General features: G+C 36.7%; 1 protein-coding gene across 1 annotated transcript in view; it reads right to left on the bottom strand.

Moving 5' to 3' along the window:
- ESR1 (estrogen receptor 1) overlaps positions 1–26401 on the bottom strand; it is a 158071-nt gene that overhangs the window by 19092 nt on the left and 112578 nt on the right. The window contains 1 exon segment of the mRNA XM_064708184.1: positions 5737–5875. Within this exon segment, the coding sequence (XP_064564254.1) occupies positions 5737–5875 (139 nt within the window).

Genomic DNA, 26401 nt, shown 5'->3' with positions numbered 1-26401 from the left:
TGACCTAGAACTGGGGCCTGACCTTCCAAGGTCAGGGTTACTAGATGAACGAGTAATCTCATAATTTGTGTAGGGACTATCTTGAACCCAGAATTATTTCATTTTCTTTGAAAACTTCTTTTCTGTGCCTACAAGTCCCCCAGGAAATCTATCAGCTGAAAACTGTGAAGTTGTGGAGATCATAATGAGAGGGGGCCTCCTTTTTTTGTCTTTTTGTAAGAATTCATCACTTTGAGCATAACCCAGCACTTCTCCAGACTCTGGAAGACTGTCCTTATTTTACATTTAAGTTGTTTGAGTTACAGAATTGGGTAGTCTTTGAATTTTGCCCAAAAAGACAGTAAAAACTGATTCACAATAAAGAGACAGTAATTTTTCATTCTTTTAAGTTTTATAATTTTGTCTCTTGTAATAGTATCATTTTTTTTTCATTCTACAAGGTCTGCAGTATAATAATACATCTCAAAATTCAACCATACAGAGAAAAATGAAAGATAAATTTAATTATTTCAAGAGATTCCTTAACTGTCTACAAGTTAATCCATTCAGCTCTATCGAGCAAGTAGCCTAATGACAAGATGATTTTTTGAGTTGGGTTTTCTGGATGGAAACTATTGCTATTAAAGATGTGAGGAAAAGTAAATGTACAATCGCTTTTCAAATCCATTTTGAAGGGCTAATTAGGATATACTTGTTGCCTATGGGCTTTTCCGTTTTGAAATAAATACAAGCAGAAAGTCACTAAGGAAGCATTCTGAATCAAGCACTTGGGATCACTTTGCTTCAATTTTTCTAATAAACCAAGGGTTACTAATGTACCCATAATTTCACATGAAATGCCATGCATTTACTAAAGTGACAGACAAGGGGGGTGTCCTCAGATATTTGGAACATTTTATAGGTTGAGGGACTAGAAAAACATACTCAGATTTCATCTTGATGCTCTTCTATTGTATCTAATTTTATGTCTACCAAAATATTTACATAAAGAATGTGAAAGATTCTTTTCAGATATAGTGAGAAAAGTTCAGAAAAAGAACCAAGAAAGCAGTAAATTGATCACCCTGCCACACAGTGAATGTTGTAAGGATTTTTGCTATTTGTGTTAGTTGCAGTTCAAAGAGATCCACAGTCTCCTGCCATTGCTCAATACAAAAGTCAGTAAAAAATAAATTCTTCTATTTAGAGGGAATAAAAATCTCCATCAAGCACTGAAAGTTAGAAGTAAGTTTCCAGATTAAAATGAGCCCTGAAAAAGAGATTAGCTTTCTCCATAAAAAGAACCAAAAAACCTGATAGAAACACCAAAATACTGACTGTATTGAACTGAAATTTTATAAGTCCCTAGACAGATTTTTTCGCTACAAGAGATTTTTTACAACCATGATAAGAAAATAACAGTAGGAAATAATATGAAGACAGCCATACTGTCTCATACCAAAGGTATATTTAGCTATGGGCTAAGCATACAGGCATTTGGATCTGCTGGTTTCAAGTGACTACCTCTAGTGCTGGGCTGGAAGAGATAATAACTGTAGGACTACCACACATCTTCTCAATGTGCTCATGACTTTATAGAAATCCTATCATCTTTATTTTGTTATAGAAATCCTATCAACCTTATTTTGTTCCAATTCTTCTAATGAGTATCACAGGCAGAGAAGTAAGTCCATTTAGTTAGTCTTTGTAGCAAGGCTTGTATCTCTATTAATTGTCTGTACAACACCTCTAGGTACCTCTCCAATTCTTTCAATATTACAGTCAAGACAAAGAAAATCAGAAAGGCATGGTTTTCTAAGCACAGATGAAGCACAGAATTAAACAGATGAATGGTGATGATCTGTATTATTTCATGTTTACAACAGGAATAATGCAGAATAATATTATTATTCTGTATTATTCCTGTTGTAAACATTCTCTAGGGGAAGGAAAGCTGCAGTCTCTGACTACTGGCAATCAAAGAACTGCTGGTTCTATAGAACTAATCACTGGTAACAATGAGATGGAAAGATCAACTCAGAATGCTGTTTAGGAAGATCAGAATTATTATTCTCCTACATACATTCTATCACATTTGTCTACATAAAATTTGGAACTTGTTTAATACTTTTTGGAAATTCAACAAGATGTCCATCATCTCCTTGCATGTTAATTTTTTAAAGGACTTCAAGGTATTCATGGCTTCCTCTTACAAAATGTACAGTGACTCTTTATCACTATGTCATTTTCATTTAATTTCACAATTTCAGCCACTTCTCTTCTTTAGATGGCATCCCATCAGCTTCTTTGCTGAGATCACCAGGCTTCCTTTTTAAAATGCAACACTGCATTTCCCATTTTGCTGAAACTGAGAATGTTTCAAGTGAGCTACTTCTAGCATGATTTTCTTTATAATTATGTCTCAAGGCTCTGAGTAACATGGGATCAGCATGATATCTGAATGCAACAAATCCTTTCAAACTAAAGTAAAATACAACTTTCTTATTTCTGAAGAAACATTACATTTTCTTCAAAATTATAAACAGTCTATTGTCAGGCCTGACAAATTCCAACCCTGTTCTAATGACATTTTTAGGGCCTAGTTTCTTGGGAACCCTCCAGACAGGAAACATCTGGTTTGCCCTACTAGAAATCTAGTCCTTTACTTCTGAATTTGCCTTATACAATACAGTAATTCTCAAAAACAGAATATAAAATCTTGAACTTATTATTTGATTTCAATAAGTACTGTACATTAAAGTACAGTAAATACTGTGAGTTTGTTACTGTATTTCCTGATTGAGCCTGTTTTTCTAATCTATAATTATTGTCATTTGAGCATTTTAATAGCAGCAGTTGTACACTGTAAAAGTCTACTAGTCCTACATAACTGGCAGACTGCTAAAATTTTGAACCAAGACTCAAATATTTGGGTAATGCATTAACAGAATAAGAAAGGATGCTTTATCTCACAAAATGCACTAATTACAATGCAGACTGGGAAGAAAAAGAGATAATGCGATTATATTCATCCATACAGAAGACAGCAGTATATACATACTGTCAACTTAATTGTTGTGCGATTCTTTTCTTACAGGCAAAGAAAAATTTTTAACAGCAACACAGAATTATTAATTAAGGTCTGATTTACAGATTTTTTTCAAGAAGTCTTCCAAGTGTGAATTGTCGCAAAGGAAAGCTGAAGAAGTATTTATTTAAAAATGTAACTGGCTGACTTGCATAGAATTAGAAAAGACAGTTTCCAAAAGATCTTCAGAGACAAGACAAGCATATGTCTAATATGACCCAAGTAGGAGGAGTGAGCTGGGAGAAGAATTATCACATTTTTTTTCAAAAACCAGCAAGCTGAAAGGTTATTTTTATGACATTTCAGATAGATGTTAACAAGACAAGACTGTATTTATCTAGCCAAAGGGCAAGAAAAATTGTATAATAAAATTTGGTGTGACCTAAGCTTTAGGAACAGATGTATACAAATGACTACCTATATCAAAGATCCTTGACAAAAAGAATCTGTTAGAATCAGGATAAGCCTGAATGCTAAAATGAAAGGAGTTCTCAGATCAGAAAGGATGTCTGCAACAGAATGATAACAGAAATCTAGAGGCATACACAAAGTGTTGTAAAACTCTGTATTAACAACAGAGAGTTTTCACTAAATATAGAAGTGTTGGATGGGACTCTGAGAAATGTGGTCTAGTGAAAGGTGTCCCTGCCCATGGAAGGGGGGCTGGCACCAGTGATCTTTAAGGTCCCTTCCAACCCAAACCATTTTCTAGTTCTATGAATATTTGATGCAGTGGAAAGACTTCATTGAGAGAAACAGGCTTTGATTCAGTGTCTGTCCTGCCCTCTGAAACCTGACAAACAACAGATTTTTGCTCTATAACATTCTCAAAAGCCAATTTGCCCAAATCAAATTACCACATCAAAATATTTTTAGTACTAATTAAGAAGTAAATTAAGAGTTATTTAACTGATTAGGATATCACTGCTTCCCAGAGTCAAGTAATTTATTCTTTTACTTACTGCAAATATCCCTACCAAATGGAGCGAGGTAAGTATACCATGACTAAGACACATGTTTCTTATTATTGGAAAATTAGAATATGTAATATATCTACATTTTTACAGTCTCAATTGAAATTTAGAAAACAAAGAGCCCTGAATATGTGGTTCTAGTTGCATGCAATGGTTTTCTTTAATCCAACAGTTGACTTAAAACTGTGTGAATCAACTGCTCAAACTCCATTTTACTGAGAGCATGTGGATTTTAAGTTGAAGACCAAAATTTCAAAATTATTTCAAAACTTTTGCAGCTTTTTGTTCAGACTACACTTACATTTAGACAAGCAGATATTTTCTGTACCTAAATCAAGAATGTATTTTATACTCTTCTAGTTCCATAGCTCACAGATCATTGTGCTTACACAAGTGGAACAGGGTTTTTCCTAAGGCAATTAGGATTTCTCTGTTACTGGGGAAATATTGTGTTTTATCCTGTTATGTATTATCATTTGTATTTTACTAAAATGCTAAAAGTAAGTCCTGGGGGGGGGTGTGTGCAAATAGAGGGCAGGGAATCAAAGAATTAATAACACTGCATGAATGCAACAATGGAAACTCAGTACCCCACAGTCAACAGAGCAAGCTGATCATAAGAAATTTTTCTACTAATGAGAATTTTGATTAATTTACACCCCTGGTGACTGCAGCAGCTGAGGGCACTGCCCTTGACATTCTGTTGCCACCCCTCTGCCCTGGCAGCTCCCTGATGAGGTCAGGAGCTTGCCCAGCTCTTAGCTGCCTCTCTGAATACTCCATCTCAGCTTGGCTCTTCTGCCACTTCCAGTTTAGACCGAGATGCCAAAGTCTGCCCTGAAGTGACCTCTGTGCACAGCAGCTCTCCCCTGCCAGCTCTGCTGTGTGGGCAGTAGTCTTCAACTAAAAGGGGCACCAATAGCTAAGATTAGACTATCCCAAGAAATTTTGTCTGAAAATTTAATTGAAATTTTTCATGAAACTTTTCACACGACTAGGAAAAGAGAGCTTGAATTTATATCAAGAGAGTAGAAAATATATTTTAAATCATCAGTCTTCTTGCTTTTGAAATGAAGTCTGCCAGCTAAAATCCAGGATATTGCCATACAGCACAGATGAATATTTTTTCTCTCAGAAATACTTAGCATATTAGCAAGTAACAAAAAAGCTTAGTGAAGGGAGCAAGTATGTGTTTGACATATTTGTCTCCAGTTTTCATGAGGAAAAAAAACCCCAAACTTCATATATTCTCTATAAATAAATAAAACTACACTTGAGATTCTATGAGTATTTTCTTCCAAAATTTTGTCTGGCTGCTTGGAAAAATTCATTCTAAGAAAAACTAGGAGGATTTTAAATAAACAAAAATTACTATCTGAACAAAATGAATAGTATTCAGTTTTTAATTTAAATTACTTCTGCAACAAACAGCAGCGATTATAAGAGAAATTTACTGCTGGCTTTGAAAGGAAGCACTTCAAGCAGCAGATGAATCTCAGGTGTGTTACTTGTCTAATAAATGACCAGTACCACATTCCTGAGCATTCGTTTTCCAGTGTCACCTACCATAAGCCTGCTTGACATATGATGTACAGTCAAATTGTAGTATTGGTGAGATGATATCATGCTAAAAATTAATCTGATTGCAGCAGAAATAAGTTAACTTAAATAATTCACAGCGACATGCAGACTGACCTGTCCAGTAACAGGTTAGGTGCAAACAAGAGCTTTCCTGGGTGTTCCATGGAGCGCCAGACTAAGCCGATCATCAGTATCTCTAACCAGGCACATTCCAGTAGATGGACCTGATCATGGAGTGTTAAATCCACAAATCCTGAAAGAATAAACAGGAGACAGTAAAAACACTCCAATTTTGTAAGTGAAATAACATTATTCAGAGAATTAGGTTAAAAAGTGCTTTAGAGCTTTTGGATAACCAAAAAGAGCAATAAAACTGATGTTTGTTCTCTTCATATTTTGGGCTGAGTGTTGTCCAGTGTTGGGGCTCCCAGTTGCAGTCAGAACAGACAGGACTTTCTAGCCTACTGTTTTTGTCCTGGCTGTACTCTTCCCAGAAATCAGGGCAAGAGCCTGGACAGCATCTCCATCCCCATACCTGTTGTGAGGGGGATGGGAATCCAGGTGCACGCTGCAGAAAAAGGGGCATCTGTCTGCTCCAGCACCACGCTGCCTGGGGCATGAGGCAAACTGGAAAAATGCCTGCTATAAAATGAAGTGACATCTCTAATCAGCTAACCCCAGACAAATTCTCTTGGTGGAATGCTGTTTTACAGACTCATGAGCATTCACTCTGCTGAAAGTGTGATGCGTGTGTGGAAGAGGGACCAAAGAGCATGTCAAACAAACTATGGAGCAAATTCTGATATTTGTGAAATCAGAATTCACTGATGAAACACCTGTTTATATTCCTAGTGGACTACAGAACATGGAGGAAGTAAGCACTTTGTATTTAAACATTGTTTAGAAACAATGAATGCAAACAAGAAATGGCTTATAACCACACTACAAGAAACTAAAAAGAAAGAATTATGGTGAAGGTAGACATGTAACTGTAATCACAGTGGTCCTCCCTGTGTTCATTTCATGCAAGAGATTGAATTATTGTCTCTTTTGAATTCTCATTCTTCATGAATGTTTTTTTCAATCCAGAAATATAACAGAAGTGGAGAATAATACGTGTTGCACAATACGATTTATTAGATCTTGCGTAAGCTATTCCTTCAAATTAGAATGAACCTCCTAAAATAAAATGTGCAGAAGTTCCCTTAAAATAGGTCTTATTTATCTTTTACTCAGTGTTACACGTGAAACACATTACTGAACCTTGCCATAATGTTTTGGGGGAATTGTAATGATTTATACTGATCTTCAGAATACAGAATACATGGTAAACTGCCTTACCAGCCCTAAAATAGCAGGGATTTTCCTTCTGTGTGTGTCCTCTCTGAAGGTATATACTGAGTCCGTTTTGAGGAATATACCTGACATACACTTGAATATTATCTTGAGAAAAAGGAAGAAAAAAGGCACATATTTTAAAAATCAAATTATGTGCCAAGAAATATGTTTTTCAAATAAGAGAGGTAGAGAATAAACAAAATGCATTTCACAAAAATGTAGAAAATACTGTTACATCTGGTAAAACAGTTTTTCCTGTAATTAATGAAAATATCTGAGAGAGCCAATTACTCTATTGGTAAGAAATCATCCAATAGAAGGAAACAGCTCTGACACGTTTGAAATAAAACACACCTATAGATCATTAGAAGTGAATTAGGCAGTTGCAATACCTGCTGTTTTTATGGGTGGGCTAACAATAGAGGAAATAAATAATTGCTTTTTCCTGTATTTTTCCTTTATTACCAAGTACAAAAAATTATTTCCAGACTTCAAAGACTGATGAAATGGCACTTGTCTGAGTCACCAAGTAGTCTGAACAATAGAGCTGAAACTTAAAAGAGCAACATTCTTAACTACAAAGCATTGGTTACAGCACTCAAGCACAAAACTGGCAGAAAGAAAATGTCTGTATATGGAGAACAAATAATAAACACCAGGTTTCCTATTAAGTATTGCCTTAAAATGACAATACATAATAATTGCCTTGATGGCTTTTAGGTGACATTTTAAATTTATTATCTTGTTGTTCATAAAACTAGCTAGTCAGTTTAGTTAAAACTGAATGGTAAAACTGAATGTCCTGCCCAGAGAAGCTGTGCATCCCCATCCCTGGAAGCATTCAATGCCAGGATGGAGAGGATTTTGAACAATCTGGTCTAATGGAAGGTGTCCCTGCCCTTGGCAAGGGGGTTGGATGGAACTGGGTCATCTCTAAGGTCCCTTCCAACCCAAACCATATAAAATAAAATTCTATAAAATAACAGATTTGATGAAACAAAGTTCTGTAAGATAGCTAATACTGTAAAACCATCAAACACATTCACTGAATGAAAATATTTTAAATTTTATATTTCAGTATGGCAAAAGGGTATGAACTGAACTGAGGTATTTCTAAAGGAAGGACATACAATTTACTTCTTTACCACAGACAATTTTTAACAATGACATGGAAAAAACAGAAGTAATAGTTCAGACATCCTGTTGGCATTTGGGAAACATCTAATGAAGACAATGAACTTTATAAAAAGTCTGAGAGCAAAAGAAAGTTGAATTATCTCGGTGTTACCTGAATCTGGTAACCATCCTGCAAGTGGGATGAGAAGTTAGACAGAAAGGTAGAGAAAGATCAAAATGAATAAAGCAATGAAAAATATGCCCTCTGGTGAAGAGTCTGAGGAATTTAGTTCCTCTTTGTGAAGCCAAATAGTCTTGAGGGGTCGAAGGACCCCAATGGATAAAGATCCAAAGAAAAAGAGAATAGCATTACAGAAGGTAATGGCATAACAGAGAGAAACCCATGCTGGCAGCTAGACTGGCTTCAAGTCAGACTGCAAATTAGGGGGCATTGTTAGCAACAAAAGTAGTTATTGCCTAAGCATCACATTAAATTTCCTTGAATTTGCTTTCATTTGAAACATTAATCAAGATCTAATAATTCTTTTAAGACATACTCTTGTTTAAGAACGTTAATTCAGAATAATGTAACAGAAGTTTAAATTAAATTATGAATAAATCATTAGTCAGTCAATCATGTAGAGCATGTTGCACTTTAGTGTTGCTGAAATTATGTGTAGATGTGCACATAATTCTTAAATTTCAGTACTCTTTTAATGCTGGAAAGTTTTGAAAATTATTCAGACAGTATTTTTTACTTCTAATTATTTATCACTGTGCTTTAAGGAAGAAGACAGACATTCACTTCATTGTTGATAAATTGACTAATTTGGATGCAGTTTGGATGTAACCTTCCTCACACTCCATATACCAGAATGACTAATTCCATGATCTTATACCAATCAGTATCAATAACCTAGATTGCCATTAGTCCATCCTACATATTGACATGTATCATATGTTTGGCAAGAGAAAGATGCTTAGAGGACAAAAGCCATGCCTAGGCTGTTCCTCTTTTTTCAAATACAGATAAATTAACAGCATTTCCAAATGATTGCCAACAACAAACGTTATAAATGTAGCAAAAATTCTTGTAGGAATATGGAAATCTGAATTTCTGAAAAGCTAGAATGATCTTTAGTGAATTCAGCTAGGAGTAAGGGGCAAATAAACTTCTCTGTAGAATGCAAAACTGTAATGTTCAAATTAAGTGATTTTCCTTTCTAGTATAAAGTGGCAATATGTGCTGCATGAGTGACAGTATTACACAAATGTCTATTTTTTAGACATGCTTTGGCAAGCATGATATTAGATTTGGCAATTCAAAATTGTATGATCCCATCATCTTAAAAAAAAAGGAATACAGTAACTATTTAATTTACAAAACAAATAAGCAAATATCTTTGTAACCTGGGAGTTTGAACACAAGGACTACTGGAAATAGTATTTGGTAAAACATACATTCTTGAGAAGAGTGGTTTATGCTCTAAGTTGTTTGATTGCAGTAAGGAACAACATAAAGCTCAGACGATTTTCATTTGCTAAGGGAACATACATTGTGCACTCTCCAGTTCTCTGAAATAACCACTACCAACTCATGTATATGTATCTGTGTGTGTGTGTATGTGTGTGTGTGTGTAAAATTTTACCAATCTTTCTGAAAATAATAAATTCATCATTTGCCTTAGTGACTTTTGACCAAATAAGTAGCTACCCATTTTATGAGGAACAATTTCCATAGCAATTACCATTCTCTGAGACCCAATAGCCAGTGACATTGTAGATTCAATCATTCAACAGGAAGTCCTCCACTGGCACTTACTAACATTTGAGGATCATTATCATAATTTTGCAATTTCTACTAATAAGACACAACTACAGGGTGTTCAGAATGCTCAAAATCAGTTAAGTAAATGGGAAAAAAATTGTAAAGAAACCCTTCTTTTTACATGTGATCCAACTCTAATCCAACCTATATGTTTATACTATATCTCCTAATTACCACGATGTGTACCTAAAAGATTAATGTCAAAGAATTTTTGCAAGAAAATAAACATTATCATGTCGTAAAGAACGAGTCTGTCTCCAGATGCTTTGAAGGAAAGTAAAGTAAAAGCAATAAATAGCTTTAAAAGCAATAGCAAACCTCCATCTATCAAATTATCCCATTTACAACAGAAATTGATACCAGATGTTTATGGTAAAAAATACAGCAGGAAAAATAGGCTTCTACAGGAAGTTTCCTCATGTTCTAGAGGTATACAGCTCAGACTTGCAGAGCTGGAAATGATCTTTTTGTGATTGATATCCCATAACATTTTTCCCTCCAAGTTTCTCCAGGTGCTTTCTGAACCAATTTGGCATTTAATGCACTTCAGATTGGTCTGATATACTTTGAAGCAGTAGTCGCCAGTAAGAACTTTCATACTCTCAGTTAACACTAGGTAAACCACAATCTCCTGTTGTTCTGAAATAAACAAACATTTCTCTCTGACTATCTCTTGAAAAATGTAATTATTGTATTGGAAGATTCCATCATTCCCTAGGTCATCATCTCACTTCTCTTTTCCAAACATTATAATTACATGCAGTCACTCCTTAGATGAAAGTTATTCTGTTCACCTTTGAAACAATGTTGTCCTTCTTGGAGCATTTTCCAGTTCAGCTACATTCTTTTAGAGACAGTGAGACCAGGACTGCAGACTGTTTCAGTCTGCCCTTATCTTCCTCATGTTATTCAACTCAATAACATCCATAATTTTATCACTGTTATTCAGACCCTTTTTTTTCCAGCAAACTTATGAATATGTTAAACATTAAAGTCTTAAATGTCCTGCCAGCTTGTCTACTATGTCTTTAACTTAACAGCAACAGAAATTTTTATAATACTTCCTATGGCAAAAACCAGGATATTGAACTCTACAAAAAAATTGTGGGAAATCAGAAGACCTAAATTTTGTGTCTTAAATGTGTCCCGACAGGCAACTGGGTTTTTTTTCTATCTTAATGCAGTGTTTTGAAAAGTGGCAACAACCACTGGAAAAGGTTGTTGTTTACAATTCAGTACAGTGCCTCAGTCATGTGACTATGTAATAAACCACATTTGGAACAGAACACTAATTAGGTTGGCAAAGACAGCAGAAAGTAGTGGTGGGTGCTGCAACCTAATTGCTAGCAACCCTCCAATAAAGCAACAAAATAAAGAGAGGCTTGTATTGAGAAAAATATCTAAGTAGATGAAAGGCAAACAGCAAAATAGTTCCTAGGCAAGTTCTGTTCTCAAAAAACAGCCATAGAGAGGAAAAATATCTGTTCCTCCTAACCTAAAGCACACTGAAGGACCAATACCTCAGTCACCAGTGTTTGATCGAGTGGTGAAATCCGTGCCTTTTTTAATGCCACGAGCTTGGTACCCAACCTCTCCACTTTAAAGAGAGTGGTGAGACTGCATCTATGCATTTATTTAGCACATAAGATGACATTCTGTTCTGAAATTGCACGGATCACTCAGCCTCTTCAACCTTTAAGGCTAAGCCCTGAAACCTCTTAGTTAAGAGGTGGCTAAAACCCACACCTTGACTATAGCCTTGTCTGTACACAACAACAGCAGAGCAAAACAAATTCTGAGGCCAAGTGAATCAGAGAACCACAAACACTGTTTTCTTTGAGCCTCAGTATCCACACAGCTATGTCTATAATGCTTCTCATTCCTAATTCTTTCCACAGATCTTCAGAACAAAATTATAAGACACTTTTATTAAGTTCTTCCTCCTAAGGGCACTTACAGTATGACACGAACATATTGGTTTAATTGTTTACACAACACCAGTGTTTTAAATCAAGACTTATTTTGAAGACCGAAGTTCAAAGATCTCTAAACCTCAACATTTTCAATCCAAATATTTTGCTAGAAGAGTAGTTTTGTTATTTCATTTTTTTTAAAGGATATTGCTTTTGTTTCTGTAAGTGTGGTCAGAAAAAAATTAGCTACAATTTACTGAGCTCCTGGGAGGAAATCTGAAAGGCAAACACAAAGCAAGTGGCACAGTTGTAAGAACCTCTAACTACTTTGTCTGCTCTTTCACAATTCTCTATTTTTTCTGCCTGTATAATTATAGTATAGCAGCACACCAATCCAAACTTACACACAATCTCGTCTGAGTATAAACAACCTTTTTTCTAAATTAAATTTCTTGAGATCAAAGAGAACAGCATCTGCTCTTAATTACTGTTAATTCCTTTTAAAAATTGCACTTCACATTTTTACATTTTCAGCTCTAATGATTTTAAACTTCTTTCTGAAAAACAAAAATTACAATTTACAGGTGTAAATTTAATAGCGGTTAGGAGTGTTTGGGGTTTTGGGCAAAACCTCTAAAAGTCAAAGGAACATGAGGCCCTGTTTTACCAGTCTGTATTCATACTGAAAGTCAAGACCAAGCAAGGTTTTGCTCTTCACCTCTAGTGGAGGTTTTCACCCTCCCTGGCCTGGCCTTAGGAAAGTTGCCTAACAGTTTGGCAGGCAGACCATCCAGCCAAACTGCCTACCTGACACTGTCCCTGGAGCAGGATGCTGCAGGGATGTCACACTTGTCACTTTTTGTTCCATTCCCATTTCTAAGAGCTGGTCTGTTCTGCCTCCACTTAAAAGTTGCAATGTGATGATTCTGAAATGTGTTTCTCAGATAAATGAGAACAGTTTCAGCTCCTTTCCAGGAATAAGTCAAGTTATCATTACTTCGCTCAGCGTTTTCTGCTTGTGCAAAAAGTGCATACTTTTTCAGACCTGTCCAGTCCATATATTTTCAGAATGAGGAGTTTAAAAAGTTCCTGATGCCATTCCTGGTCCAAATAACCAATTCCTTGTTCAGTACAGGAACCTATCTTTCCTCAGGTACACACCAGTCTAAACTAAGACCAAGAGGACTCTGTCTACATCAGATATATTAAATACTGTCCTATTTCAAGTTTCCTATGCCAGACTAAGCTTGTAAATAAGTTAGGCAAGTAAAATGTCACATACTCAAAGCAATACTTTGCTCCAAGTACAATTAGAATTTAGGGCCATGGAAACGCTTCAGAGGTAGTGACAGAAAATTGCCACTGGTCAGACATACATTCTCTTCTCCTGACAAATCCTTGCCACTTTTTTATGAAATACTGGTGCCTTGCCTGAGAGAAACATGAGAATTCTCCAGCACAAAACCAGCTTGGCTGGCAAGGCTCCTAGGGAGATGGACCATGTTCTGCCTGGGAGTCTGCAGGAACATTCAGCATCAGAGCCAAACCTTAGCTGGGAAGTGTTCCTGATGGTTTTAGGCACCACAAGTTCTCTCTGAAGAGCAGCACAAGCAAATTATTCTGTAGGATTTATCTGACTGCCTGAAGATCTATCCTGTGATGGTGGATGGTCAGGCTATGTGTCTGAAGCTCAAGATTTCCTCCTTGGAGAGAAGACGAGCTGGGCAGTGCTGTGGCTGAGCCCATCCCAGAGCCAGAACACAAACCTCCCCAGTGAAGCTGAATGCTGCCAAGTCCTGACTTTCTCTCACCTGTCACTGTGTCAGCCTTGACTTAAACACAGGGGGTTTTCTGCAGTGGTTGCACTTTGTTAACCAAAGATTATTCCAGAAAGTGCATTAGCAGTAACCATTTAACACAAATATGTTGAGGCCTTCCATCAGGGAACATAATAAAAGTAATTGGCACTCACATGGCACTTTACATTTTCAAAGGGCAGTAAAACCATTAAGTATTATTAAACGTATTTTATAGATTGAACACAGGGAGGTTAAGTACCTCATGCAGGAGGAGGCAGGATTAGGACAGAGGTGTCTCAGCACATTCTGTCATCCTTTCAGCCACAAAAATATTTGAGTTAAAGACTACTTGAGCCTAAGTGAAAGTTCCATTTCTTGCAAATCAGTAAAGGAAAAAAAAAATACAGAAGCAACTGAATTTTCTCATAGAGAAAAAAGAAAAAAAGCTTTAAGAAGTTAGATTTGAGAGGAAAATTGTTTCAAATGTGAGCAGAAAAGCTGGATGCAGGGAAGCACACAAGTATTAACTTTAATTAATGGTCTCACTAAATTAGGCAAAGTAACAACCTGTACAAAACAAATCTTAAGCTTAAGTTTTCCTCACCCTCTTAACAAGCAGTTTGAGAAGTTATTAAAATAAGAATAAATCTTGCCAATAATAATTATAACAACTACTGTATAAGATTATTGTAAGTGAAGGCTTCCTGCCAGTTTGCAAGTGAAAGCTTATGCTACTTGTATTGTAAAGCAAGAAGGGAGACATACATGTATTTTCTGTATAGAAAACAAGCTCTTCAACTAATCAATAAAATGTGATGTTTGTTATTACATGGAAAAATTCTTGCAGCACTATACAACTGTTATTTAAAGCATGTTACTGATAATTCCTTCCTGAACTGTAATCCAGATGGCTGAGACTCAGGGTACACTTTGACAACAGTAAGATGTTACTTTATGGTTCTTTTAGCACTGAGAGCTGTGCCATTTCTCAGGAAGTTCAGGCTCACAAATAAAATCCACAGAACACTGTCTACTTATTGAGAATGGAACAGCAGCTATTCCCTGTGATTTTGAGTGCAGGAACATCCCATCTGCAGCTGCATGTGAAGGCTTTTCTTTGAAGATTGTCCTCTGAATTTTTCTCTGGACAGGTGAAGAAAGACACTACACAAAATTTATTAGCTACTGACTAAAATAGATGGTATGAGCTAATACCTCTTTTATTTATTTTCTCTGACACAGTTAATTACATTATATTAAACTTATACCAGTACTCAGGCCAGTTGCGACAAGTTTGAAGGGGTTTTGGGGGATTTGTCATTTTTGTAAGAGGTCACAGCTACACAAAATGTTTTTCATCAAAAGCAGATGCAGCTAAAACAATTTCTGAGTCTGGTTATGCATTCTTAACTGACTTTTATGAACTCAAAAGACAGACTCATAAATACAAGCTGTCCTCTCTACTTCATTCTCCCTCCTCCTGTCTTTCCCCACCCAACTAGGGCTGCCACTGCTGGTCCCTTCTGCTGGTTTAATTGTTCACACCATTGATGAAATAGCCTGCCAAGGAAGAGGAGCGTGGAAGCGACCGATGGGCAGTCAGGGAGCACCAACCACCTCGGAGAGTTTACACTTTGTGTAAATTTGCCCTAAGACTTGAGGTCATATCCAGCATGACTTGGATTTTTTTTTTTTTTTGTCTGTTTGGTTGCATCCAAGACAGTATGGGGTTTTCAGCCTTTGTTTGACCTCCTTACTAAAGTACCAGGCTGTGCTCCAATCACAACCTAAACCAAATGGAAGTGATGGTTTCGTGGCTGTCAAAAAAAAAATCATTCCAGGCAAAAGGTCTCATTAAGCAATCACTCTTTGAGCAATCTCTTAAGGCAACCACAAGTAAACACATAATCTGGAAGGGGGGAAAGGAGGCAGACTGAGGTAGAATCTTTCCGAGACTTTTAAACGACCCCACCCTGACCCTGTAAGGTTTCAAATGGTTGATTCAATACACAATTACTAGGAGATAATTTAAAAACTAAAGATCAAAGACTTCCCATTGTTTTCCTCTTTTGCAGAGTGCACCTACATGCTTTTACTACATCCTCTTACTGCTTGGGAAAGGCACTCTAGTTGGGAAAGGCACTTTGGATGGGCAGTGCCCTGAAGGTGTCAGTGAGAGCAGCAAGCCAGGGGTGGCTCACATGGAGCCACTGGCGCCTGGCCTTCACTGTGGCACCAGGAGACACACCTTGTTGGAGGAAGAGGCTCTGGAAAACCTCAGGGTGGATAAAGGCAATGCAGGTATGCCACACGGTCCAATGGTCATGGGGGACAGGACAGGGATGGCAAGTGAACAAAACTAGGTAAAAGGGAGCCCCTGGAGAGCTACTGTACCACAAGCTGCTCATTTCTACTGCTCTGCACCTCATTTTTCCCACAAATGTTAGGGTGTAAAAATATCTCCATTGTTCTGTTTTTTATCCTTTTTGTTCCTTTAATTATAAGAGCTATATGAAAGACTTAAAGGTCATCATAACACAATCAAGAACATTTTAAAAAGATATAAAATTAGATTTGCAAAATAACACAACCAATGGCCAGCTTCAGCCATTCTTCTAAACTAACATTAATTATTTAAATTGAAATTAAGGATTAACCCTGGTCTTTCTGACTGGCCTTAAAATACTGGTTTTATACTTTTATTTTCAATAATTGTGCTTAATTCTTTAAGAATTAAAGGTTCATTGTTTTGCTTTATATCTCCATACATGTCTGGGGGCTTTAGAACTGTCACATTCTAATTTAACACTCTTTTGACTGCAATAACTTTCATATGATGAAACTGGGAGGGCTAAGCTCTCCCTTTCATTCATAAAATCTGGTGAACAAGGCATTAAGCTTATTTCTCCACAATGTCTCCCACTACTGTCCTCAACACTAAATCCACTAGCATTCATTGCAGCAGCATATGGAATTAGAAGAAAAGAGGATTATTTTGCAACCCAAGGAAAAGAGCGGGAAACTGTCAAGTTTGTACTGAACTAGAAGATTAAAACTGCTTCAAGACTAGAAATAGAAATTGCTCAGAACATAGTGTGCTGTACCCAAGAAATGAGGCATAACTTCAGGGTTCATGGTCTGGTCACTCTTTATAGTCAGTCACTAGGATATAAAACTAGCTTGACTAATGCACCTGCATCCATTTTTTCCTTCAGACTGTTCACTTTTGAAGTATTATTTCTGTCTATTGCACTTATATGTGAGTAACAGAAGCTATATATATTTTTATGTGTACTTTATCATCCATTACATTGCCTGGTATCTACATCAAAACAGAAACATAAGCACATATAAATGAAACCTCCAATGTTTCTTTTTCCTCCTGTTTGTTTCATCCCTACACGACTGGTTTTGAACCGAACCCAATCTCGAAAAAATTGTCCAAGAAATTGTAAGGATACATCAAAGAGAAGAAAGACAGCAAAATTAATTGCAGCAATTTCCTTCAACCACTGCAAAAAGAAGACTGTTTCAGCAGCTGTGTGGGAGAGTCATCATAAGACAGAGCACAGGAATACTTTACAGGGAAAGCAAGATACTGGAATGCAGCTGGCAATTTGTATTAATCTTCTTGTCCACGGAGACCTAGTAAGTTATCAAGCAGCATGTTTCCACAAAACACATGCTAAGCCCCTTTTCTCACACTCTCCTTCAATGTGTAACAAACCCAAGGCACCCTCAGGAAGCTGAGGCTCAGGCTCAGGTGTGCACACAAAACGCAGGTGCTGCACTTGGAGAACGGCGACCTTGACTCAAAACACCCAAATGGCCTGCTGAGATACATGCTGAGCTAGAGCTGGCTGGAAGCACTCTGGCAGAGCTTTCTACATTGGAAAGTGACAGCTGGCAAGTTTAAAATGCTCTGGGTAACACGTCGCATTTCACAGAATGAAAACAAACAAATAAAAAAGGGGCTGGTTTCTATCTGGAAACACGGCCTCCTTGTCAGCACCTCATCTTACTTTTTAGCACTCTACCAGGCACCTAGTCGCACTCAACACTGAAAAAGGTATCTAAACTTCTGGAAATATAGGTCCCCTTTCCTTAAAATTGTCTTCTTATTTTAAACAGGTGCCGGAAATATTTGAAATTTTATTGAAGTCTACTTTCACATTAAAAAGAAATTAATTTCACCTAAAAAGGTTATTATCTAGCAGAAATTTTCAAACATTTCATTTTGTATGAAGCAAGAAAGTTTATTTTTACTGGCTTTATCTGTCAGAAACAAAGAAACTAATTATTTACACAACTCTGAAGGAGACATCTGGCTTTGGAACAGTGTACAAGCTCATCCAAAATGACCGGATCTATAAACTCCATGTTTTAGCCTTGACAGGACTGGAAAATTGCATGGAATCCCACCACATTAAAAAATATCATTGTAATACCTTCTAATAATTACAATATCAGAAGTTAAAGATTAGAAGAAAAATACGTAACTTGAAATTCAAATCCCTGGAATTATAATTTGATATTTTTTCTAACTTGCAAAAAAAGTGGTAGTTTTCATCTTTCTTATTTCAGAGATGTTTTGATTTATTCTGTTTTTTATTTTCTCTTTCACATGCATATGAAATGCAAATGTGACAGACTCCTTATGGATGAGAATAAAACTTTGGCTTGGATCAGGAGATAGAGCCATTTCACCTGGTTCAGACATAGCCTAGGAGAATATTTTACAAACAGCATCACCATGCTCATCCTCAAAGCACAGTTTGGATCACATAAAGGAGACTTTCAGGCTGAAGTCACCTTTCTTGAGAGGCAGAGGAACCGTGCTTGGTGTAGGAGCCCCAAAGGAGCCAATATCCTCTGCTTTGAGGATATCCAGGAGGTTTTGGGTTCCTGTTACTCAGTTGTACAGCTCATATATGTTTATATTCTCCCATGGCTACCTGGCTGCCACCAGGAGAGTTACCAGGATGAGATGAAGTCATGCAGTAAACCACAAAGAGCTCACACAGAATCAGTGTTGTACTGTGATGGTAAAACGCAATCTTCTAAACAGCTGAACAAGAGACAGAAAATATGAAACAACAATGTGGTGGAAACTTGTCAAGGTGATGACACAGCATTTTAACTATAATTATCCTAAATATGTTTATTAATGATCTGACAAGCCAAGAAAGTAATGAGGCAGCAAAATATGAAGATGACAGAAAGTAATGTAATTTAATCCGAACAAATAAAACAGGAATTTCAGAGATACTCAGAGAAGTGAGTCACCTCCTAACTGTTTGTGTTAACTCTGGAATCAACCTAATTTTTTAAGCATTTTCAGGCTGCATTTTTGCAGAGAGAGACAATCAAAATATGAACTGAGGAAGAGGGATGAACTTGGAAATTCAAAAAGAAGAGGAAAAAATCTTATTTTCTTACACATACACAAAAAAGGCTAATTCTGAGTGTAAAATACAGCACCTACAAGCACATTTAAATATAGTCCTACTCTGATGAAACATAAAGCATTAGGTAGCTGCTCAGAGACTCCGAAGCCACAGGACTCTGATGGTCCAAGAGGCTGGCAACTTGTTAAGAAGGGGGAAAACAGCTCATCAGGGTTACACTGAACTACTTCTGGCCTCACATAAGTAAATCATTTCAGTCATCCACCAACATGAAATTGCTCACAAGTTACTCCATACTATTTGTAAATAAAATAACTCATGGAAAGCTGGTAACAGTTATTCACTGTCAGCTGAAGAAAAGCAGATCTGAATTCATCAGCCTGCAGTGATGGATTTTTGCCAAAACCTCTCAGAAGCCCTATTACTGACAAATAAGGTACAAAAAAGCTCATCTGGAGTCTAAAGAAAAGAGCACTCTGACTGCACTGTCTGCTGCAACACGGCAGTAAAGGAAATGTATTTGCGCTGCCTGGCACTGTCTCATTCAAATGTCCAAATGTGTCTCCATTTAAATGCTTCAATAGAAGTGTCTCCCCTCTTAAAAAAAAAAAAAATTAAAAATCAATAATGAAAAGAGCCCCAAAACCAGCCAAACCAAGAGGACAAGAACAAAACAAACAAAAAACAGAACAAAAAAAACCTTTAAAAATTAAAGCAGTAAAAAATTCTGAAAAATACAAGCCGCTTTTTTGAGAAGAGAGGCATACTGGCAAGGCATAAAACAGGAGCATAATGAGCAGTATAAAAGAAATAGCAGATTTAATTCATATCTGTGCCTGTAAGGGGGGGTGGGCAGGTGGTGGTTTACACTTCACAGATTTCCCATGCAGCAGATAAAATCCTGAGACACCAGTTTAGGAATGGATTCGCTGTGGCACATTGTAAGAGAGTTCTACATAACTGACAGAGAAGGCATTGGCACAATCAGTGCTTCCCTGTGGTAAAGCAGCATTCTTCCCAAAAGGTTCAGTATGCCTACATGTTTACCTGGGGGAAAAAAAAGGTGCATTTGCTATTCATATTGGAGCCAGTGATCCTCCATAACTGGAGAAAAGTGGGGGAAAAAATGAAGTCACAAGTTGATAATTGTGCTGGATTTTCACGAGCAGCTCTTCTGTGTCAGCTGAAAACCACTCCATTTATACTGGTTTTAAAATATGTGAGGTATTAAACAATTAATACCAGTGTCTAATCCCATCATCACCAAATAAAGTGCACTAGAGCTTTCCTTTTCCACTAACATTGCAAAATCCCACCCTGGAAAAGACTAATTGTCAACTGCTGATTCCAAAAGGCTTCTGTCACTTCAGGTCACTATTTACTAGCTGTACACAGCAAACTTGGCCCAAAGAACTTCCAGAATTTACTGCCTTCCTGGAAGAGAAACACAAAAGAACAACTTTTAAAAAATATGCACTAGCATTGGCAACCAACCAGACAATCTTTGCCTTCTGGGAAGTAAAGCATCTTATTTCCAGGGATGGAAGCTAACTAAAGACCCTCTATGAACAAGTTTGGGGGTGCTACCTCTTACCTCACAGCTATGGCATAGAATTACAGTTTATGGTGCAGATTAAGCAGGAACATGCAAAGTATGTTCCTACTAAACACCTACTTAAGCAAGCAGGATAAAGACTGTAAATGGTGCCAGGAACTAGAAGATTCTTTCCCTTTGTACAGAAGAGACAGGAAAAGACCTCTCTGCATAAAAAAAAAAAAAAGAGAAATTAAATTAGAAGAAGGCCTGCTCCACGGTTGTATATTACTACTGGCAGTACTGACACATGAATATTTATTTCTAGCACCATCACATTAATACTGGCCTATTCATTCCTGATATATTGTCAGCCTCCCATTTCCATTACCTCGACTACCTTGCCATGAAATGGAGTGGGGATCAAGTTACTAGCAACCCAAAACACACACCCAAAAGATTCATTTTTAACCCAGATAAATCCCTGTACTTGCAAAGCCAGCCCAAGACAGGGAGAAGCAGAAAGGTAGGAACTGCTTTAGCCAGCACTGCAACTGGAACAAATCCTGTGAAATTAAACCTCACACAGTACATCCTACAAGTATATGTGATACTCATAAGAAATAATACCTTTGTAGCAATCAGAGGAGATTTCTGAAATAGGTCAGACATGCATTATTAATATAATAGTTGATATTATATGGCAATATTGTAATTTTAGCTCTATCCCAGTCAGGGTTTTTTTTTAATACAATGATCACACTCAGTCAGAGACTTTTCAAGGTTTTAGTAAACACCTGGCTTTCATGCCAGCAGCCTGTACAGCCACTTCTCTAATTGCAGCCATGTTTTCTGAAGAACAGCAGCTATTGCAGAAGATGCTTCATTAGGCTATTGATAAGGGACACTTTCATCAGCCTAATCCACCACTTTCCCTATCTTTGTGAGTCAAAGTAAAATTAGGTTTCTTGAATTTTTGTTTTCCAAATCAACCTAAACACTCCAGAATATAATTTCACAGGGAACACAACATATTCAGCCTATAAGCAAGATTTTGAATGGCACCTTTCCCCTCATCCATATATTAACCTTGATTATGGGTCTTCAGACTTCCTACTGTATTTGGTTCCAAACCAAAAATCTCAAGCTGCAGAGAAAAAAAAATAACTGAAAATTCTGTCATTAATTTTCTTTTTCTGAGATCGCTCTGCTCACAAGGAATACCAGATACCTGTGAGAATCACTGGATACCTCTGACAGCCTGAGCTGTGTCCCTCTCTGGTGGGCAAAGGGAACTGGACACTGAATCAAGGTCAAGATCTTGATTCCTCCCTTCTATTTCCAGGACTCCTCAAGATGATTAAGAAGCTTTAGGTCTAGACCCAGAGTCTAAGCACAGTGATAAATATTTCACCTCTATCTCCCTGCTCCATACTGTGGCAGACAGAGATATTTCTTACAAGCAACAGAACTTTACATATAGAACAGAAGGCAATAGTTCCTTATGGGCACTTAGCTGAGCACAGACTCCTGGAGGAGCAAGGCAATTGCAGATTTCTCATCTCCCATTCCACTGTGGGATATTCTTTATCTTGCTTACACTAGTTTAAATTCACAGCAGTGCCTAACTAGCATGCAGACAAAACAACATACTCTTTCCACACTTTGTTCATTTCCCGGAGAGATAATCAAAGAAAACAAATGAGCTGGTAACAGATGTGTCATATAATGCACCACTGCAGCAATACAGACAGGGTAAGAGCCCATCCAGAAGTCATCTGCAATAAATCTTTCCTAATTATTCCTATGTAACTTAAAAATTCCTATGTATCTAACATGAGATTTTAGTGGGTGACTCACTGAAATAGAAAACGAATACAAATGATATTAAAACAACCACTAAACTGGAATTACAGCTGACTGTGCTCAGAGATATAGTACTAGAGAGAACCTAAAAAAATTAGGGGGAAGTTAATAAACATCAAGTAAAAAGGGCCAATTTGTGTGAATTATGTGAACAAGAAACAATGGATATGTGCACATGCACATACATATCGCATCAGTGCTTTCCAACAATCGCATATTCTTTTTGTAAATTATTTTAAGAAATAAATAAATCAGGAGGGATCATTACTTACTGTTTACTTAGAGTAGAAATTAACGAGCGTTTCTTGGAAAGCTCCAGGGTTCAGCATAGCTGAAGACTCTAAGACAGATATGTGCATCCAAGAGTGTAAATTATTTATCAGCTAAAGAAAAATAGCAGGAAATGTTTTTATAAAAGGATCATATATTTTAGAAATAAAATATTACAGTTTAAGTATTTAATTTTCTAATGTTTTGGCTAAAAATTATAAAGATTAATACTGTGAATGTTCATTTTTGCCTTTCCATTTGCCAAGACCAATAGAATTTAATCTTCAAAAACTTACTATCAATTGAACCTGTATACCATTGAATGTCCAATGAACTCCAACATATAAGTAGTTATTGTCAAAAGAATTTTATCCTTCTTACCTGTTTGGTGTCACTTTTCATATGTCAATATATGTCAAACAGGTAAACAAGATTACTCATAGTTAGATAAAATTTGATTACTAAAGATATTTTTTTGAGACAGCTTGTTAGGAAGCCCCAAAATACAAATCTTTGAAATTCAAATATTTCTTACTCTGAAAAGGCCTGAATAGGATCAGCTTTGTAATAGCACTGTGGGTTTTGATTTTAAAACCACTGTGTACAGATGGAACTACAACTCTATAAAATGTGGACTAGCAATCTTAAAAAAAATTTTGGCTATGCACTTGTTTAATGGCTGATAGCTGACATACTCTTCAGAATCTCTCCTTCTGGACAACAAAATGAAATCTGAAAAGCTACAGAATTAACTTTAGGAGTTTGCAGAAAAACTGGTAAGAATAAACAAAAAAATATGAAATTTTGAAAGTTTATGTATGAAAAGTTTAGAACACTGTCAAGGATACATTTCTGAGCTCAGTTGAAGGTTCTCTGAAGAAATACTCTAAATGGTTCTCTAAAGAAATATTCTAAGAGGTTCCCAAACTACTTATCCTGTTCTAAATCTGTTTCCCTTGATTGAAATTTTATGCAAACACAATGATGCAGTTTGAACACATTCTTCTAATGCCTATGGCCAGGAAACTCCTGGGGAAAGAGTGGGACTTAAAGCTGGAACACTATGGCTTGAAAGATGAAATGGGAAAGAATTGTGTGTAAATCACATCCCAAGGCTCTTCTTGTGGTAACAGGAGCAAGCAACAACCAGACCCATGCACTTGGAAGAGCCCCTGAACAAATTACTGCCTTCAGCAGGAACCCTAGCAATAAGAACCCCGCTGCTGAGCTGTTGAATTTCCTGTTGGCTCATCTGACTGATTCACAGCATCTTTTCCCCCTGATTCTCTTGCCTGTGTTCTTTACTTTTTTTCTCTGTTGGAGTCTCCTTGTTGCTGGTCAGCTTGTCCTGATGCATTTCTCTACCCTCCTATATCCCTAACCCTAGGGACTCCCTAGAGTTTGAAGGTCATTGCATTAGGATACCTCTTAAATTTCCAGCATTAAAGTTTCAATTCAGACCTTGATTCTTTTTCCCTTCTGCTATAATTTTGTTAGAGCCTTCAGCTAGTGAAACCACTGCCTGTATTTTTGTTTTGTTTTGTATTGTTTATGTTCCCTTACAAGCACTTCTGCTGAATTACTCCTTCTCAGCTTTGGCTTTTTCCTATCTGACACAAGCATATAACATATAGGTGCATATAACATCTCCCTGTCCTCTAGAATCAGCATCTCCACCCCATCTCTCAACAGCAGGCCATTGTGGCACATTGTCTTGTCCTTGTCTCTAATTAGAAGCTCTGTAGAGGAGGAAATAGACCCAATCTTTTTTAAAAGCACTACAAGACAGTTCTAGAGATAACTAAAACAGGAACTCATAAGTGAGGAGTTTTCTTATGCAGCACCCAGAAGGTGGAGGAGGAGAAGGACAGAAAGGAATGCTTTTTTGGTGTCACAAATATAGACAAGAAAAACTGAAGATGCTTACCAGACTGAGAAAACACAGGGATGGAAAGCTTTAATTTTATACTCAATGATTTTAATTCTGCTGCTCTTTATAATCATTCTGTTGAATAATTTATCTCAATCTGATGTTCAAATTCAAATAGTGTTTACTTTATTCCACTACAATGTTTGATACTTACAATTTCAGAGTAATAAATTGACATTTCACAGAAACTAAATTAGCAAAAGCAGCCATAAAGTAAGATCCAGATGCCTATTTTCATTTCTCTTTTGCTTACAGATTTTCTTCCTCTGTTTTTTCATCTAAGAAGTGGGGGAGCAGACAGTATCACTTCAACAGACTAAAGAGATAAGCTAAGAGGTGGGGTTTTTAATGACATTTTAGAAATCTCCACAGCAAGCCTGTTAGGCAAAGGAGAAAAGACTGTAAAATAGATGTTTTGAAAGGGTTATTAAAAATTATTACAGGAATTGCAAGCCATTAATTTTTTTAAATAAATGTAAATTATTGGCAGGAGGATCACTACACTTAGGAGCTCTATAAACATTCCTACCTCTAAAGGGTTATAAACACATACCACTCTCATCCAAGACATCTTTCCTTCCACTGCAAGCTAACTCAATTTTTTTTAAGGTTTGGTGCCACTAAAGTGCAGTGTAAAATTGTGGCTATTGGCCTTTTTACACACTGTTCGTGATTTAACAGAGCAGTTTAGAAGGTCAAACAGGAAAACAATATCTTAAGAAAACAGCAACCTCTGTGGCTTTGAAATAAAGAAGAAAAAAAAAAAAAAAAAACCAAAAAACAGTGCCAAAATGTTTATCTCCTCGGTTCATGAAGCCATAAAATAAGTACAGCACTGTGAATCATCTCAAAACTTCAAAGCCTGTATGCCCAGTGTACCATTTTAGGGCTATTAAGTTGTACAGCTACTGTACTTGTAGTAAATAGTTATACAAGATTGTAGCAACACTGCCAAAGATTTCACCCGTGCAAAAATTTTCCTTAAAGCTACACTCTTTACCAGGAGCTCACTGCATAAGCTCATAATGTGTCTCACCATCTCAGGAGATTCTGCACCAAAAATGTTTGGTTGATTACATTGAAAATGCCAGCTTCATTTAGAAAATACAGTTATCCACATAAGACATTAAACTAAATACACAGTAAGTGAATAATGAAATACAATAAGTTAATTCGTTTGCCATAACAGCATTTCTGTAGAAAAGCAGAGTAATGATTTTTCTCATTTTATTAAAGACTATTCTGAATGTGGTAACATATCACCAAGATGTTATGTAATTCAAGAACATAAGAAGGCATATCTTTCAGGAATATGTGATTCAGAAATGAACATTCATCTACACTGATACCTTGCCTACATGTGATTTTTAGTGATTTGTCCCAGTTAAATTAAATTCAATGGTAAAAGGCTCAATTTATATGCAAAGTCTAGCCCACCAGAATCTGTTTGCACCCACCTCACGTGCAGCTGCCTGCTATTCCAACTGGCTGAGACAATCAAAAGGCACCTTCAGTATCTTACAGAGGCCACCTGGAAGGACTGCAGCTTAAATCCCCATTAGGCCACCTAAAGAATAAATCCTGAATTTTTTGTTTATGTCATAGAACACTGTACAAGATTTTTGTTCATTTAATCGGGCAAACTCACTTGTATTAGGGGCCAAGGTTTTGAAAAAAAAATTAAAACAAGCTTTTATGTACTTGGCATACTATGAATTGCATTGTCATAGGGGAACTTTGTTCTGACCCCAGTCAAAAATCATGTTCTATCTGGGTA

The sequence above is a fragment of the Zonotrichia leucophrys genome, chromosome 3 (genome assembly GCF_028769735.1).
Source record: "Zonotrichia leucophrys gambelii isolate GWCS_2022_RI chromosome 3, RI_Zleu_2.0, whole genome shotgun sequence".
Taxonomy (NCBI): domain Eukaryota; kingdom Metazoa; phylum Chordata; class Aves; order Passeriformes; family Passerellidae; genus Zonotrichia; species Zonotrichia leucophrys.
This window is presented reverse-complemented; position numbering and strand designations above follow the sequence as displayed.